Consider the following 17,021-nt stretch of genomic DNA (forward strand, 5'->3'; position numbering starts at 1 on the left):
ACATATGACGTAGGGGCAGTAGCTAATGCTAACTCTTGCAGTGAGCCGGAGAGATGGCGGCACTTCTTCAGCAAACGCTGGAGAGAAGTGAGATAAACAAACTACCGAAAGCCATTCAGAACAAGCTCGAGAAGGTTCTGTCAGAGCAGCAGACGGAAATAGACTCACTGAAATCTCAGTACGAGCGGTATAAAGCAGACTGCGGTGAGTAACGGTAGCAGGCGGGCCAGATTCAACAGCTGAGTGTCTTATAAAGTAGTGTACTGCATGTTTAGGCATCATAAACGCGTTTATGCAGATTGAAGAACAAGTTGTTTGGGTAATTATTCTGGAGAGGCTTGTATCTTCTGCATGAATTACCTACCAAGTTGAGTCTACTTAAAAGTGTTTGGTATAAATAGTTAAGTAGTTAACACTGAGATGTAGTGACAGACCAAAGAAAATGTTTGTCTTTTCCATTTAAAGAATATGTGTGAAATTATGTTAAGAGAAAGGCTTTATATGCTCAGCCATTCTTGTAAATCTATAAAGCATAATTAGTCTAATTCACTTCTCGTTTGATTTTTATTCCTAAACCAGCAGTCTTAATAATAAATGAAGTGTCAAAAGAGCTGTTGGTGTCAATTGTCTCAGTGAAACATGTTACAGATGTTTGTTTTTAATCAACAGAGCAACAATACTTTAATCTTGAGAAGAAGCTAGCTGAGAGTCAGGAGCAGTTCTTGTCCCAAAGTAAAGAGTATCATAGTATTAAGGAGGAGAATGTCCGTCTCAGTAAGTACTATGCTTTATTCTATTTTTATATTTGGATTGGATTGACGCAGAGCTGCTGTATAACATGGGTGTGCTTGTGCTTCCTTTTTTTTCTAAAAAGCCGATGAACTTAAGAAGTTGAAAGATATAGAGGAAGAGCAGGGAACAACGCAAGAGGTAACTATTTGAGTTTCTCACCTGACATGCTTCGTAATGGGCCTTAATATTTTGAGCAGTTAAAGATGATGTAAACATCCCAATGTTTTTGCATTTCAGAGTACACCACCAAGAGCCAAGTATGAAATTGAGGCAGAAAACCGAGAGCTCTCACGGTTGCTTGAGAAGAGATCTCAAGAAGTGGAAAACCTCAGTGGTATGGCACTGTTTTTTACATCAGTGATCAAGGTTGTCGTTGACATTGGAGTTTTATGTCAAGATTGTTTTCACAACTGAGGGCTTTTTATTTGCACATAGCATTATTGCTGTACAGAAATGTGGAAATTCTTCATACCAATTTTGATACTGTTGCAAAAATGAATATACTGTTGTTCAGAGTTCTTTATAAAACTTAATTATATTAACAAATTTAAACAGAATGGAATGTAGCAGTTAAGTATTTCTTTGTTGTTCAACTAAACTGTCAATCAGAAATAAATTAATCAGTAAGGTAATTGCCCGCATGCATAGTTTTATTTAATCAATCAAATAATTGTTTTTGCAAATGTCCTTTTTTTTTTTTGTCAAGTTTATTTATATAACGCTTTTCACAATACAGATTGTATCAAAGCAGCTTCACATTATTCAAACATGTCAAAACAATTGTCAAGTAGTTGTTAATTTCATCAGATAATATTTCTGATTCATTCATCACACTGGAAAAGGAAGACTGAGCACATTGCATTGTGTGATATAATAGCGCTTATTGTGTTCTATTGTGTACTGCACACTTGTATTTCAAACAGAAATCTGTGCACAGTATGCATACTATACACTGCATGTATTGTAGTAGTATTCTTCTCTGAACATATCCATTGTTTTGTGCAGTTGAGTTTTTTTTTTTTTTTTTTTAACCAATGTACCAGTACTTTTGACGTTTGTAATTGCTAACATGTTTCTTATGGTCAATATACAGAAGATCTCAAACGTCTCAATGACAAACTCGCAGAGACCAGCACAATTAAGATGGAGCTCCAGCTTAAACTAGATGAACTTCAGTCATCTGAAGTTTCCATTCAGGTAACCAGTGACTCTCATTTAGCTGTTATTTGGTCTCTAATATGAGTAATAAATACATCTGACCATTGATTACATATTTGTATTTGATTATTTAAATGGTTTACTGTGTTTCTTTCTCATCAGCATCGTGAGAAGCGAATGGAGCAAGAAAAGGAGCTTCTCCAGAACCAGAACACATGGCTGAATTCAGAGCTGAAGAGTAAGACAGACGAGCTGTACACTGTATCCAGAGACAAGGGCAAAGAGGTCCTGGAGCTCAGGTGCTCTTTAGAGACCAAGAAGGAAGAGGTGTGAGGAATTTTTGAGACGTGTATTTAAATATTGGGCTGCATTCTTATTAGATCACCTGTCTGCATCAATCATATATGTCATAATCAGGTGACCAGACTTCAGGACCAAGTGAACATGTTCAAGAAAAACAACGACAACATGCAGAAGAGTACTGAGAATCTGATGAACAAACTCAAAGAGGTTCACTATCCCCTTCTTATTCTTGTTTGCTCTACCACTTGACATAGAAGAGAAATTTAATCAAGTTGCGTTGTTTGTCTTATTTATTAGGCTAAAGAACAACGGGCCTCCATGGAGGAAAAGTACCGCAATGAGCTGAATGCTAACCTTAAACTCTGTAATTTGTACAAGGTCAGTAAAATGTTGATATTTGTTGTGCAGCGTCCAACATTAATGTGTGGTATGATTCAAATCTGAATCCTTTTGTTTGTTCACAGAATGCATCAGTAGACTCTGAAGCCAAGAATGCTGAATTGAACAGAGCTGTTGAAGAGCTCAATAAACTGTTGAAGGAGACGATGGAAGGTTTGAACCGTTCCTTAAAATTATTTTTTTCTGATTCATTCATTACACTGAAAAAGGAAGGTTGAGCACATTGTGGGATACATTGTGGGATATAGTTGTACACACAGTGTGTTCTATTGTATACTGCACTTTTTGGGAAATGTAGAAGGCCATCCTGGTATTGCATGCACAGTATGCAAATACTGCAGATATAGTAGTAATATCAACAGTATCAAAATGCTTTTCTGAACATATCTATTGTCTCTGTCTTGTTTTGGGTGTGTTTACACATTTTCTCTCATTGCCTCACTGTGAATGTTTTTAATGTGCCAAATTTAAATGCCTCTTTTATCAACAGCCAATAAAGGTACAGAGAAGAAGCTGTCAGAGCTGCAGGCTGTGAGGGAGAAGGCAGAGTCTGATCTACATGAGAAGGTCAGGAATCTGGAGAAAGAGCTGGAGCACTCGAACACACGCCTTGCTGACTTTAAGAGAAGAGGTAATGCACAGACAAAAAACCTGCCTGAGTTTGTGTCAGTTTTTATTTTAGGCTGAATAATCTTTTCAGATTCTTGAATCATGTAATTGTGCAAGATTTCAGTCTGAATTTGTATACTTCAAAAAGGTGTTCCAGCTCTCACAGAAGAAGAGCTGACAAACCTCTCGCCAACTGCAGCCGCAGTGGCCAAGATTGTTAAGCCGGGCATGAAGCTAATGGAGGTATAAAATGTTGATCACAAAATAATTCATAATTTTTTTGGCCCATTAGCATGATTGATTTCAGCAATATATTATGTTTATCGTTCTAAGTAAATTGTCGGTATTTGCTCTCAGCTGTATAATGCCTTTGTGGAGGCACAAGACCAGCTGCACCTGGAGAAACTGGAGAGCAAGCGTGTGAACAAGGTTCTAGATGAGATAGTTCTGGAGGTGGAGAACAAAGCTCCTATCCTGAAACGCCAGAGAGAGGAATATGAGAACATGCAGAAGTCCATGTCTAGCCTCTGTGCCAAACTGGAGCTAGCTATGAAGGTTTGCACAAATATGAATGTTGGCAAAAGAGAAATAAACATGATGGTCAGTCAGAAGATGCTAATCTTTGTCTTTTCTCTTGTAAATCAGGAGGTCCATCGGCTGCAGAAGGTGACAGATGAAGCGAATAAGAGAGCTTTAGGGCTAGAGAGAGATAATCAGAGATCAAAGAGACAGTTAGCAGACATGTCTGAACAGGTAAGCCTGTTGAGATGAAACATTGAGATGAAACACCTTGTTTCAGGCTCAGACAACAGTAAGTCTGATCAAAATCTAAATACTTTTCTAAAAAAATTTTTTTTTTTTTCATGATTCAGGTAAGTGTGCTGCTGGTGGAGGTGGAGGAGGCACGTGGTAATCAGGTGGTGCGTGAGGACTTAAGCTCAGCTGTGAGCAGCAGCTCTGAGGTCCAGGGCTCACGGCAGGTGGCCTTCCGAAGCGTCCAAGAGCTTCAGCAGCAGAACCAGAACCTTCTGGCCCAGATCAGGGACCTGGAGGAGCAGAGAGAGAGGGACCAGAACCAAGCTAAGACTGCCAGGTACTGACCTTGTGATCTTGGGAGTGGCATATAGACCACAGTAATAAATACACATATTTCATCTTAGAGAAGATCTACCAGAACTTATATGTACATTGCCCTGCTATTCTTCAGTAGCACTATGAAGATCAGTAAAAGAAAATCTGTATCTGCTCTTTCAGACAAACCGAGATGGAACAGAGTCTGGAGAAGGTTCAGAAGGAACTGGAGCAGATCAAAGATCAGCAAAACCACCAGAAGCAGCTGGCTGACTCTGCCATCCGACAAAGAGACATGTATCGTATACTGTTGCAGACAGCCGGAGTCGAGCTCCCACCACAGGGTGAAAATTTACCCCTTAGACCAAAAGGCCTCTCCTTTGTATTGGCATTTGATGAAATGTTAAATTAAGTCCTGTGGTTGTGTTCAGGTTCAGAGGCTGGATCTCAGTCCACCACTCCCAGCAGGTCAGGACCCATGTCCACCAGATCTACACCTCTGAGGTCTGCAGCTTCAGAATCTGTCCAGGCAACTCAGGCTAAAGCAGCACTTAAACAGGTTAGACAGATTGACTTGCCTTATTTCTCTACTTTAAAGAGATAATTCTTCCAGTTTCTTCCAAACCTGTATGCTTTTGTTGAAGGAAAAGAGCAGCATATACATTCTGCTAGACTGTTCTTTTTGTGTTGCAGGTTTGAAATGACATAAAATTTAGTAAATTTGAACAATTTTCATTTTTTGGTGAACTGTTTCTTATAAAATGACTTTGTTGTACAAATCTCATTTGGACATTTAATATTAACCATTAAACTGCACGTTTTCACCCCTCAGCTTAATGATGCCTTCACAACATATAAAAAAGAGAAGGCAGAAAACGACAAGCTTCTGAATGAACAGACTGAGAGGCTTCGTGTTCAAGTGTCTGACCTGCTCTCACAAAAGGCTAAACTTTCCTCTCAGCTTGAGTTCGCCTTTAAACGGTGAGCACAACTTGTCTGAAAAATCTCATTTTGCGTGGAATCTGAATTTAAGTTGGATTTTAATGTTATTACCTCACTTTAACTTGAGCAGTCCAGCCATAGCTACATGTTAACAGTTTGTTGCATGTGTCTTTTATCTTTATTCATTTACAATCAACATTTCACATACACAACATATGCAAATTTTGCCCCCAGAATATTATAATTGAGATAAGCCACGGCTCGTTTGTATAGGCAGGTGGTGCAGTGCCCCACCAAAATATTCGTCCACTAGAAAGACCTCTATATAAACTGAATCATAAATAAATCGTAAATTTGTTCAGCATTATGCAACAAATATTTTTCATATTTTCTATACTATTTAAAGTCGAAAGTGAGCAGGATATAATAAAATTTAGCGCGTGGATTCATCAGGAGGCATGTATGTACAATGATACTAAGCGGGACAGAGAGTCTGAGCCCTCCCCAGTTCTACAGTGTCCCACAGTTTTCCAATGTAAATCTGTGGTAAAAAATGGAACTGCAGCGTGCTCCAATTTAGAGCTGTTGGGGCAGATTTGAGACTGCCCTGCTTATTTTCATGTTACAGTTTTCTCACTGGAATTCCTCTACAACTTGCAACATTCTAAAAACATTCGCAGGCAAAAAATACTACATTAGGGCAATTCTGAGATAACATTCTATGCCTCTGCCGTGTGTATTTAGAGCCTGTCAATCAACATTAGAGTGCCACTTTCAGGCTGAATAATGCAAGGACTTTAGACCTCTGCCAAAAGTGTTCGGCATGTGTTCAGCGATTAGAATATAGAGCTTACAAACTGTTTATCCTAAACTAGTGCTGAGACCCAGAATCTGCCCTACCTAAATTTACGTGAGTCGCTACTGATTAAGAAGAATGTCATATAGGAATTTTTTAATATGTATAATATCATTATATTTTATTAATTTACTTTGTGGAATAATATTTAATTTCCCATAATGCAATGGAGGTTTGTAATTTATCCTGAATTTTGATTTCAACAAATATTATTTTTTATTAAATTATCTCAAAATTTGGTGGACTTTTCGTAGTAGTGTATAAAAATACAAATTTAATTGACCAAGTGAACATTTTTGAATAGTTTAATTCAAATTCCAACTCATGATTTGAAAAGCATTGAATTCTTAAAATATGAATTCGTCCATATCAGGTATGAGATGCTTCAGGAGAATGTGAATGGCTTTCAACGAGAGATTGAAGCCCTGCGGGAGAAGAATCAAAAGATGAATGCCACTCATCAGAGACATGAGCAGATTATTCACACAATGACTCAAGATCTGAGGGAGGCCAATGAGAAACTAACCATGGCTGAGGTGAGGGAAAGATAAATACTTTATGGACCACCAGCAAACTAATATTCAATATTCAGTTTTATATTTTTGTCGACTTTTTAAAATTTTATTTTACCAGTTGCGTGTTGAGAATATCCGTAAGGAACGAGACATTCTGAGGCAGGTGGAGAACAGACTTTCCCAGGAGAAAGAGTCCGTCCTGACTGAACAGCGGGGCCAGAATCTCCTGCTCACCAATCTCAAATCCATTCAGGTACAACTTGTCTACATATCCAAACCAACTTTGTCAAAGCACTCTTTTCTTTGGCCTTATTCTTAATTTCCTCATATCACAGCTTTTTATGGAGCGCTCTGAGACTGAGACCAAGCAGCGCTACAACAACCAGACCCAGCGCCTGGAGAAAGAGATTATCCAGTTAAAGAAGAAACTGGAACAGGAGGTGGAACAGAGACACTCACTAGAACGAAACCAAGATGTAAGCTCGTAAATTCACTCCCTTTTTTTTATTAGTGAAGATTCACAATGTTTATCAAACCTATACAACCCCACAAGTGGACCTGTCTACACCTCCAAGACTTGTGGGAAATTATGTCTGAATTCTGTTGGCTAGGCTCAGCTGCTGGAGGTTAAGAAGCAGTTGGAGGCACAAACAGCACTACATCAGAAAACTAAAGAGCTGCTAAGAACTGCTGAACAGCAGGTCACCTCCATGAGACAGCAACTGAACAGCGAGAACCTTGGCACAGCACCTAAACAGCCTGTCAGGACATTACCCAAAGGTAAACAGAAATTAGAGGATGGAGTTGTGAGTGTCATAATTTCCAGTGCTATAAAAGACAATATTGTTCCTGTTATGTGCAGTTTCAGCTCCTGGCGTTCCTCAGCAGGAGGTAGATGAGCTCCAAGCACGTCTACAGCAGGCTGAAGAACAGAACTCTGACCTGAAGGAGCGTTTGAAGAACACCACCACCAATGTAGAGCAGTACAGATCCATGGTGCTCAGCTTGGAGGAGTCTGTAAACAAAGAGAAGCAGGTGATAATCTGCTTTAACCTTTTCATTTGATTTTGAGTAAAGGCCAAGTATGGTAACCCATACTCAGAATTTGTCTTCTACTTTTAATCAATCCAAGTTCACACACATTAGGAGTAGTGACTCTCTGACCATTAGGCCACGACTGCCCCATTTTAACGTAAGTCCCAAGTAGCCACAGTACTAAAATTTGTTCTATGTTTTACTTCTAGTTGGCTGAGCAGGCACGAACATCCATTGACAGCCAGCTGAAGACGGCACGGGAGTTGAACCAGCAGCTGGAAGCCCGGCTGCTAGAAGCAGAGAAGGAAAAGCTGGAGCTCCAGGAGGAGAAGATGAAAGCTGTAGATGGCGTTGAAGAACGGGTAAGGAACGCACACGGATGGCATGTCAATGTTTGTTGTAGTTGTTCTGTATAGTAAAGTTATAAAGATTGAAAGCCCTTCTTTTGGCTGCACAACAGGTGAAGGAACTGAAGAGGACCGTGACAGAAATGCAGACGGAGCTGCAGGATGCCCTGCAGAGAGCTGTGGCAGCGGTGGCCCAGGAGCAGAGAGCCACGCAGGACAGCAAACTTCAGGTAGGTGTGACACTCCTGGAACAAATCAGAATTGTTTCTTTACACAGCTACCCACTGATTTTCTTGGATGTTTACTCACCTGTGTCTTATTTCTGGCCCAAGGCTAAGCTGGCTGCAGAGGCTCAGAATAAATACGAGCGAGAGCTCATGCTGCATGCTGCGGATGTGGAAGCCCTACAGGCTGCCAAGAAACAGGGGCAGTTGTCAGTGCAGAACCTGAAGCAGCTAGAGGAGAAGGCTCAGAAAGCTGCATCTGAACTGCATCAGGGTCGGGCAGGCTGGGAACAGCAAGAGAAGAGACTGAAGGTGAGATCTTGTGGTTGGCAAAGGCAGAAGTATGTTCAAAAAAAGGAACCAGCTAATGCGAAATGTTAGAGAGAGCCTCACAGGCCATCATAAATGAAATACTATATTTAGGGGCCGAGCACTGATGGTGCGTAGGCACCTGTTGTATCTGTTAATAAGAAGTGTTATTATTCTTCCTCCTTCCGCTCTCAAGTCTATGGCAGCCTATAGAACTGCTTTTGGGAAAGCTATGAAATTTGGTACACATATAGAGGACAGTCTCAATATCAACCACAACAAATTTGGAGTCTCTAACTCAATCCCTCTAGCGCCACCAACTGTCCAAATTCGAATCTTAGTAGATGTCATCACATGCATGACCTGAGGCTACTTGCAGCATTTTTACACAGGTCCACCTACTAGTTAACACCTACTCTTTTTGCTCAACTTCTGAACAGTTTGCCAAAAAATCATATCAAATTCAGTGCAGTATCGAATAATACCCAATTGTTCCATAGCTTCCTTTTTGGGCATTAGCCATTTTAACTTAAAATGCTATGTTTTATGAACGCATTAGTGTATCCTTACGGAACTCAGAATGTGTTATCTCGACCATGCCCTGAAGATACTGTAGGTTTCGGAACAGTGCCACTTTGGTCAAAATTTATAATAAAATTTTAAAAAGATGCTAATAGCTTTTCACTCATTTTTGCCTAATTTAATGAAAGTGGTCTTGATAGATTCCTTGAGTCAGAACTGCTGTCTGCCATTTTGAATTTCTTTGAAAAACTTATTTTCAAACTCCTAGACCGTTGGTCTGATTTTCACTAAAATTGATTTAGGTCATCATCAAACCATTGTTAAAAGCTTTTTGATTGACTAAACTGTTTTTGAATAATGCATCAAAGAAATGATTGGCATTGTGCCAAGCTGACTCTGAGGCTGTATCTCTGCAAGGCTTTGGTATATTGACACAACATTGTATGTGTAATTGTCACCTCACACTGACCACACATCAGTTTGGTAAGAGTGCCACTTATTGGTCAAAAGTGATAAGCAATTAAATCATATTACCAGTGAAAATTTTTTTCTTCTTTTTTTTTAAGCAGTTTTGAATAAAAATGTCTGTACTTTACTCATTGCTTCAGTTGGTCTGATGCTCCCAGATATGCTTGCATAACTCGTCATGCCATATGTGTGCTTGGCCCTTTAATTGCTGCTTGCAGCTATATTTAGCTTTGACTTTATGTGCATTAATAGTCATTACAATCTTTCGTAAACCACTGAAGTGAATTATTGGTCATATATTTAGTGATAGTCAATCCAAAAAAGAAAACTGTCATAATTTACTCCCCCTCGTGTCATTCTAAACCTGTATGCATTTCTTTTTTCTGCTGAACACAAAAGAATAGGCTATATTTTGAAGAATGTTGATAACCAAACAGTTTCAGTTCCTATTGATTTCCATTGTATTATTTGTCCATCCATTCTATAGAAGTCAATGGGAACCGAAACTGTTTAGTTATCAACATTCTTCAAAATATATTCTTTTCTGTTACACAGAAGAAAGTAAGTCATACAGGTTTGGAAACACTTGAGTAAATGATGGTAGAATTTAAATTATTTGGGTGGACTGTCTCAATAACACTATCCTTTGTAGAGCTTTTACTTGGTTGACTTCATCTATATTTTTCTCCTCAGGAAGAACTTTCTAAAGAGCAGAAGAGAGCTGAGGAGCTGCAGAAGCAGAACACCATGCTCCACGAGCAGATGGAGAACCTGAGCAGCAAGATAACCGCCTGTACACAGCAGCAGAGCGCTAAAGAGAGCAGTCTGAACATCTCTTTGAATGAGGAGGGCAAGTCTCATGAGCAGATCCTGGACATTCTCAGGTAAAACCTCTTGGCAACATGACGATTTTGAAGGGTCATGACATGCTGTCAGAATGCCTTGCAGTACTATACAAGAAAGGGATAGTAATGATGTGGTGCCTCATTCCCAATAGGTTTGTACGGCGGGAGAAGGAGATTACTGAGACCCGGTTGGAAGTGGCGGCGGTGGAGACCCTGCGCTATAAACAGCGCATGGAGTACCTGGAGGGAGAGCTGAAGGAACTACAGGACAGTCTGAATGCAGAGAGAGAGAAGCTACAGGTTCTAAAAAGTGTTTTCAAACAGTTTTCCTAAATGTTCTCTCCATCTGCTATTGGTTGGCTTAACCAATGGCATGAGTGTCTAAATGGGATCTGTTTGTCCATTGTTATTTGTTATATTTTAATATTTAATTTTAATATTTTTTAAAAACTTATTAAATGTTTAGTTGGCAAAAGAGAAAACATTTAACATTAAAGAAAGTTAACACTTCACCTAACTTGATCTGATTTTGAAAAACAAACAAACATGCACTGCAGTCAGTTAACATCTCGATCTACAGGTGACAACAAAGACCTTGACGCAGCAGGAAGACATGATGAAGCGGATGGATAGTATGAGTGCTCTGACCGAGACCAACAAGATGCTGAAGAATGAGAAGAACAGACTGGAGCATGAACTACAGCAGACTAAGGCCAAGGCAAGACTTTAAGAGCACACTGTGTACCTCACTCATTAAGACCATTTCCTGTCTTATTTATTAGCTAAAGTGATCATCAGAGATCAAGAGTCGATCTCCCTCACAGGCACTGTCTTTATAGATAATTAGAAATAATGGAATTTCAAGAAACAAGGTAGTTGGTTATAGGTAATTTAGAGACTTTACAACAGATCACTACAATGCACAACTTGTAGAACACTGGTTCTGAACCAGTGGGCTGGGGCCCACTAGGGGCCCGTGGGATAACTTAAAAAGTCTTTAAATTAGGTGGTTTAAGTCTAAAATGTTTAGGGTCCTATAGCTGTCATAAAACAAATAAATGATTCACAAAACATCACTCCTCCATTAGTAATAGTGAAGTCAGATTAGCTTAACTATAGGTTTTAATATAGTAGTATTGATGTGCAAGTACAGGTCAGTCTGTGTATATTTGCTTAAACATTGATAATCAGATTTTGATTGTATGTCATTTTGTAGATTCGTAAGCTGGAAGCAGACATCAAGCCCCTGCTGGACTCCAATGCTGAGCTGAGTGAGAAGAGTGGCATGTTACAGGCTGAGAAGAAACTCCTGGAGGACGATGTCAAGCGCTTGAAGGCCCGCACACAGGTCTCTGGATCTCACTCCTTATGCATGAACTTCTGTACATTGAATGAAACGCGTAGAATATTAAATACTAGTATGTTAGACTAGTAACTTAGTAGTGTGGTTCTCAGTATCTAACTCTGTGATTTTTATTGGTCATGCAGCAACTGCTGAGTCAGCAGAAGGACAGCGATCAGGAGGAAAGTAAGAAGCTGAATTCTGAGAGAGAGGCCAATCTCAAACGCATCCAGCAGCTCACAGAGGAGACGGGGAAACTCAAGAATGAGGTGGCCAGGTCAGTTTGTGCAAATCGATTAAATCATAACTTTTTAAATTGGGAGTTTTGTTTTTGTGTTTGTTTTAACCGAGCAGTTTCTTTCTCTACCTACCAAACAGGAGCCAAGCTTCAATTACTACAGCTCAGAGCCAGGTGCAGAACCTGCAGGATAGCCTTGGGAAGGTCACCACTGAAAGGGATAATCTGAAGAAGGAGCTGGAGGCAAAGACACTGGACATCCAGGAGAAACTCAAAACCATCACACAGGTCAAGAAGATAGGTCGTCGCTACAAAACCCAGTATGAAGAGCTCAAAGATCAGCATGATAAGGTATACCAGAACAGCTGGTTATCATTTTGAATTTTTTTGTCTGAGAAGTCTGAGAATCTGAGTTTGTCACATCTCTCTCACAGATGGTGGCAGAGGCTGCTTCTAAACCAGCACAGGAGCAGGAAGACCGTCAGGCCTCTGTCCAGGAGATTCAGAACCTGAAGAGCTCATTGAGTCAGGCACAGAACAGATCCTCAGAGCTGGAAACTCAACTGGACAGCATACAGAAGGTACTCATTTAAACCTTAGTTTGCTGTTCTGACAATTGTATCTAAAAAAGTTTGTAAAGACATTGTAGTAGTAATCCACACAAATCGAGCGGTTTAGTCCATGTCTTCTGAAGAGACATTTAATTTAGGAAAATTAATTTCGAATTTTATGCACATATAAACATTAATGCACAGAGCGCACAAATCTACATCTGGTAAATGGAAACTCAACCATACTTTACCTCAAGAGCAAACCTCATTGATTCTCATATCTCAAGCAAGCATATTTGAGCTTCTGTTTACCATTTTTGATGTGTTCTTTGTATTTGTATTGATCAGTGTTTATAAGTGAATAACAGCCTAAATTAAGTGTTTAATTTTTGGGTGAACTAACCTTTTTTGTCTGCATTAGATTAAAATCTTTATTGAAACCCTCCAAAGTACAAATCAAACAATTAAAGCTTCCTGATTACTTTTACAGACCCACATAGTATAATCCCTCAGTTCTCTGGGATGTCCGGTGCTTTAAAAGTACACCGTATACAATCACAAACACTGCCATTGTGGGCTTCTCTGGTTTGGCTCATGTTATATAATGGTAATAAAGCGTTTATTCAAGGAAGTGAAACAGTAATGAAGTGTTTGTTCATTAACTTTTGAGATGAAGTGTGAAGTTAGTTTGATGGAGTGTTATTGTTGGACTTTAGTGGCCTTTGTGGAAAGAGTTTGAATAAGAAGGCGTTCTAGCATCCTCCTTCATTGTTGCTTATGACGTGCGTAACCCAACGAGTCTGCCAGCAGCTTATTCAAAACATATATGTGGTGATGTTTGGGTGCAGGAGCGTGAAGCAGAGCTGAAGAGCCTGCAGGAGCAGCTGGCACAGGTGCAGCCAGAGCTCAACCGTATAAAAGCAGAGCTACAGGAGAAGGGTAACTTGGAGGAGCAGCTACGACAGCAGATCGCTGATAAAGAGGAGAAGACCAAGAAAGCTTTCATGGGAGCCAAGCAGAAGATCAACCAGCTTAACAGTTAGTAAACCAGAACACATACCAAGAACATTATTCCTGCAGATATTCCTAGTGTCCAAAGCAGTTTAGTCCATCTAGCAAATGATGACCATTATTTACAAGACAAAGATCCAAATACATTTTTGGCATTTAAAGATCAATTTCTTTAGCAGTATGTGGCGTTTGAATTGAAATAATGCTTTTTTTGGGGAAAAGGGGGGAATTAAATCAACAATTACACAATAATAATAATAATAAAAAAAAATCTACTTTAATAAACTAAAGGCTGTTGGCCTTTTGATATATCCTACTTCAACATCGTGTTTTGGATGGCACACTGCCATTCAAAAGTTTGGTGTCAGTAAGATTATTTATTTATTTTATTTATTTATTTATATTAAAGGTCCCGTATTATGCCCCTTTTCACAAGATGTAAAATAAGTCTCTGATGTCCCCAGAGTGTGTATGTGAAGTTTCAGCTCAAAATACCCAACAGATAATTTTTTACAGCATGTTTAAATTGTCATTTTTTGGTTCATTTCGAGTCGGACAATAATGCCTACAGAGTCAGAGTGCTGTATAGAGATGAAACAGGTATAGTTTAGTAGTTTAATTACGGTTATTATAACGTATTTGTCATCTGTTTGTATGTATCCATTATTTATTAATAGCCTACAAGTCTGCTGTCTGAATGATGATCAAACATATACTGATGAGTTTAATAAAGTTTATTGTACATCACACAAAAGATGAAGCGTCAGTTTTACTTCAGAAAATCACCGTAAGAGCTGAGTAAACACAGTAAGTTATAAGAAGTGTGCAAGTACATAAATGAATTTCGGTAGAGTTGAGGGAGCATTCCTGTGGGCGGAGGTTAGTCAAAAAACGGTTCTAGTGACGTCATTAAAGAAGGAAGTAGAGGGATGTAGTCCAAACGGGCCGTTCGATGTAGGCGACTTCTGTTAAATAAAATATCTCGCTTGGCATTGAACTTTGAGCTTTATAATTTTACAGATATTATTTATACTCTAACAACAACATTACACACTAACTAAAGTTTGAAACATGGGATCACGAAGAACGGGACGTTTAAGTTTCTACTTGAAATAAATGCTGTTTTTTTTTTACTTTCTATTTATCAGAGAATCTTGAAAAACTTCAAATTCATGGGTTTCACAAAAATATTTAGCAGCACAACTGCTTTCAACACATATTGTTAATAAGAATTGTTACTTGAGCACCAAATCATTATATTGAAATGTTTCCTGAAGGATAATGTGCAACTTTAGTGTGCATTAGAGACCTTTCAAAAACATAACAAAATAGTTCAGACCCAAAACGTTTGCACAAGATAAAGACCCCTTGGTTTTTACAAGCACAGTTTTAAGTACAATAAAAGTCTCTATTTAAAATCTAAATGTGTGGGTGTGTGTTCAGGTGCAAAGGAGCAGCTGGCGAAAGAGAACGAGGAGCTGAAGCAGCAGAGAGAGGAGCTGGATGTGAGGATGAGTGCGCTCAAGTCACAGTATGAAGGCCGGTTGAGCCGACAGGAAAGAGAGCTGAGGGAACTCCGTGAGCAACAGGAGAGACACGGAGAACAGAGAGATGAAGCTCAGGAGCCTGGCCAGAGCAAGGTACAGTACCACAAACTCTGTACTCACTGCCCATATTTACTCTGACAGATATATGTAGTATTCCATTTCATTCTGGCTAGAGACATCCTGGGCTTTAAAGGATTTAGGTAAATATTTAAGTGTTTGTCCTTTATTGATCAAAGTACTTGTGAACTTTTCCAGGTTCAGGAGGCACAGAGGTCATCAGATGCTCGACAGATCACTCTCAAACCCACACCTGCTGCTGACAGAGGAAGGTAATTCTCCATTTAGAGCTGAAATTCAAGAGGACAAATCTTTTATTCCAGCAGTGTTCAATATTGTCTTTTCATATTTAATCTATTAACAGTGCCAGTACATCTGAGCCGCCCACTGCTAACATCAAGCCTACACCAGTCGCTGCCACCCCCAGCAAGCCTTCACCAATTGCAGGGAGCAAGTCCACCCCTAGGGCAAGCATCCGCCCAATGGTAACACCCGCTCCTGCAACCACGCCCACAGCCACAGTCATGCCCACCACACAGGTCGAAACGCAGGAAGGTATGGCTGGAGGTCAGGCCTCATGAAATCTTATGATTTATTTTAGTGCATAAGTGGTAAATTGTCATTGTTTTGTCCCATCAGCTATGCCATCCATAGAGGGTCCACTAGAGCATGTGACTGTCTATGGCAGCACCAGTGGCTCAGTGCGCTCCACCAGTCCTAACATACAGACCACACAGCCAATCCTCAGCCTGCAGCAGAGTCAAGCCACAGCTTTCGTCCAGCCCACTCAGCAGCAGGCCAGTCAGGAACCAGCAACGACCATTATGGAGGCAGTACATAGCTCACAGATGGAGAGGCCGTCCACTTCCACTGCTGTCTTTGGTACAGGTACAAAGAACCATGATATTTAAAGTCTATGTACATCTATTCATACAAGTTCCCAATCTTACTCTACATGATTTATCTGTGCATGTTATTACAAATAAAAAAAATATTGAAGCAACATTGGTTTTTGGCCTTGGTCAGAAATAAGGTTAACTAGTAACCAAATGATAAAAGCCAAAATGGTAAGTGTGCTATTATGAATCAGATTTGGTAAATATTAACATTTTATTGTTATTTTACATCTTTTACATCTTTCTCAGAACTTTTCCACTGACCCCTAGAAACCCCTTACCTCCTCTTTATTAATATGAGGTTTCTTATTGACGTACCATTCTTCTGTCAGTGTCAGCGACAGCAGGCTCATCTGTGCCCAAACGAGTGCGAGAGGAAGAGCAGGAGAGCTCCACCGAGGTGAGCGACTCCACACAGGATGACCCCACCCACCCACCCATCACTAAGAAGCTCCGCATCATAAGAAGAGTGGGCCTGGAGGTGAGCAGTGTATACCTTGATGCTTGTTGTTTATCAAGAATCCCGGAAAAGAGTACATCATTTTTAAAAAGAAATCCATAGTTTTTAGTAGGGAAACAATACTTTGGAAATGGGTATAATCATTTACATTTTTTTTACATTGCCACACTTATTGTGTTATGGGCTGATTTTGACCTGAGTATCAACTGAGGCTTTGCACATGATGTTATGGAGCCTTTTTGTAGTTTAAAGGTGCTCTAAGCGATGACATCACTTCTTGTTGACGTTCAAAGTATTGTCAAACAAAGAGGCTAGCTCGACCCTCCCTCCTCCTCATCCCGTCCCCTCCCACTCCTTTCCGTGCTTCCTGAAACAGTCATGAACCATTTAGAAAAACTGGATTTACCCTCCTGTCCAGCAAAAACAGAGCCACCTGAATGTCGGATTGGAGGCCCTTCTGCCGGCGGAGTTCTCGCCACCTTTTGAATGCTTTTTCGATGTAAATTCGGGACTTTGTGCGTTCC

At 39.9% G+C, this 17,021-nt stretch overlaps 1 protein-coding gene across 1 annotated transcript in view; it reads left to right on the top strand.

Moving 5' to 3' along the window:
• LOC311087146 (nucleoprotein TPR-like) overlaps window positions 1-17,021 on the top strand; it is a 24,571-nt gene continuing 7,550 nt past the window's right edge. The window contains exons 1-38 of the mRNA XM_084120410.1: window positions 1-204; window positions 670-774; window positions 875-930; window positions 1,030-1,126; window positions 1,886-1,989; window positions 2,113-2,277; window positions 2,368-2,460; window positions 2,551-2,631; window positions 2,718-2,805; window positions 3,143-3,283; window positions 3,410-3,504; window positions 3,619-3,816; window positions 3,907-4,014; window positions 4,134-4,354; window positions 4,516-4,676; window positions 4,764-4,891; window positions 5,165-5,313; window positions 6,504-6,666; window positions 6,764-6,898; window positions 6,981-7,121; window positions 7,257-7,425; window positions 7,508-7,680; window positions 7,890-8,042; window positions 8,141-8,257; window positions 8,360-8,563; window positions 10,244-10,434; window positions 10,548-10,695; window positions 10,976-11,113; window positions 11,612-11,743; window positions 11,884-12,014; window positions 12,116-12,326; window positions 12,410-12,556; window positions 13,375-13,564; window positions 14,981-15,177; window positions 15,340-15,413; window positions 15,506-15,696; window positions 15,781-16,029; window positions 16,370-16,518. Of these exons, the coding sequence (XP_083976536.1) occupies window positions 54-204; window positions 670-774; window positions 875-930; window positions 1,030-1,126; window positions 1,886-1,989; window positions 2,113-2,277; window positions 2,368-2,460; window positions 2,551-2,631; window positions 2,718-2,805; window positions 3,143-3,283; window positions 3,410-3,504; window positions 3,619-3,816; window positions 3,907-4,014; window positions 4,134-4,354; window positions 4,516-4,676; window positions 4,764-4,891; window positions 5,165-5,313; window positions 6,504-6,666; window positions 6,764-6,898; window positions 6,981-7,121; window positions 7,257-7,425; window positions 7,508-7,680; window positions 7,890-8,042; window positions 8,141-8,257; window positions 8,360-8,563; window positions 10,244-10,434; window positions 10,548-10,695; window positions 10,976-11,113; window positions 11,612-11,743; window positions 11,884-12,014; window positions 12,116-12,326; window positions 12,410-12,556; window positions 13,375-13,564; window positions 14,981-15,177; window positions 15,340-15,413; window positions 15,506-15,696; window positions 15,781-16,029; window positions 16,370-16,518 (5,544 nt within the window). The 5' untranslated portion in view covers window positions 1-53. The remainder of the gene's footprint in view (window positions 205-669; window positions 775-874; window positions 931-1,029; window positions 1,127-1,885; window positions 1,990-2,112; window positions 2,278-2,367; window positions 2,461-2,550; window positions 2,632-2,717; window positions 2,806-3,142; window positions 3,284-3,409; window positions 3,505-3,618; window positions 3,817-3,906; window positions 4,015-4,133; window positions 4,355-4,515; window positions 4,677-4,763; window positions 4,892-5,164; window positions 5,314-6,503; window positions 6,667-6,763; window positions 6,899-6,980; window positions 7,122-7,256; window positions 7,426-7,507; window positions 7,681-7,889; window positions 8,043-8,140; window positions 8,258-8,359; window positions 8,564-10,243; window positions 10,435-10,547; window positions 10,696-10,975; window positions 11,114-11,611; window positions 11,744-11,883; window positions 12,015-12,115; window positions 12,327-12,409; window positions 12,557-13,374; window positions 13,565-14,980; window positions 15,178-15,339; window positions 15,414-15,505; window positions 15,697-15,780; window positions 16,030-16,369; window positions 16,519-17,021) is intronic.

Source organism: Abramis brama (assembly GCF_963993115.1).
Source record: "Abramis brama genome assembly, chromosome: 7".
In the NCBI taxonomy this organism is placed as follows: Eukaryota; Metazoa; Chordata; class Actinopteri; order Cypriniformes; family Leuciscidae; genus Abramis; species Abramis brama.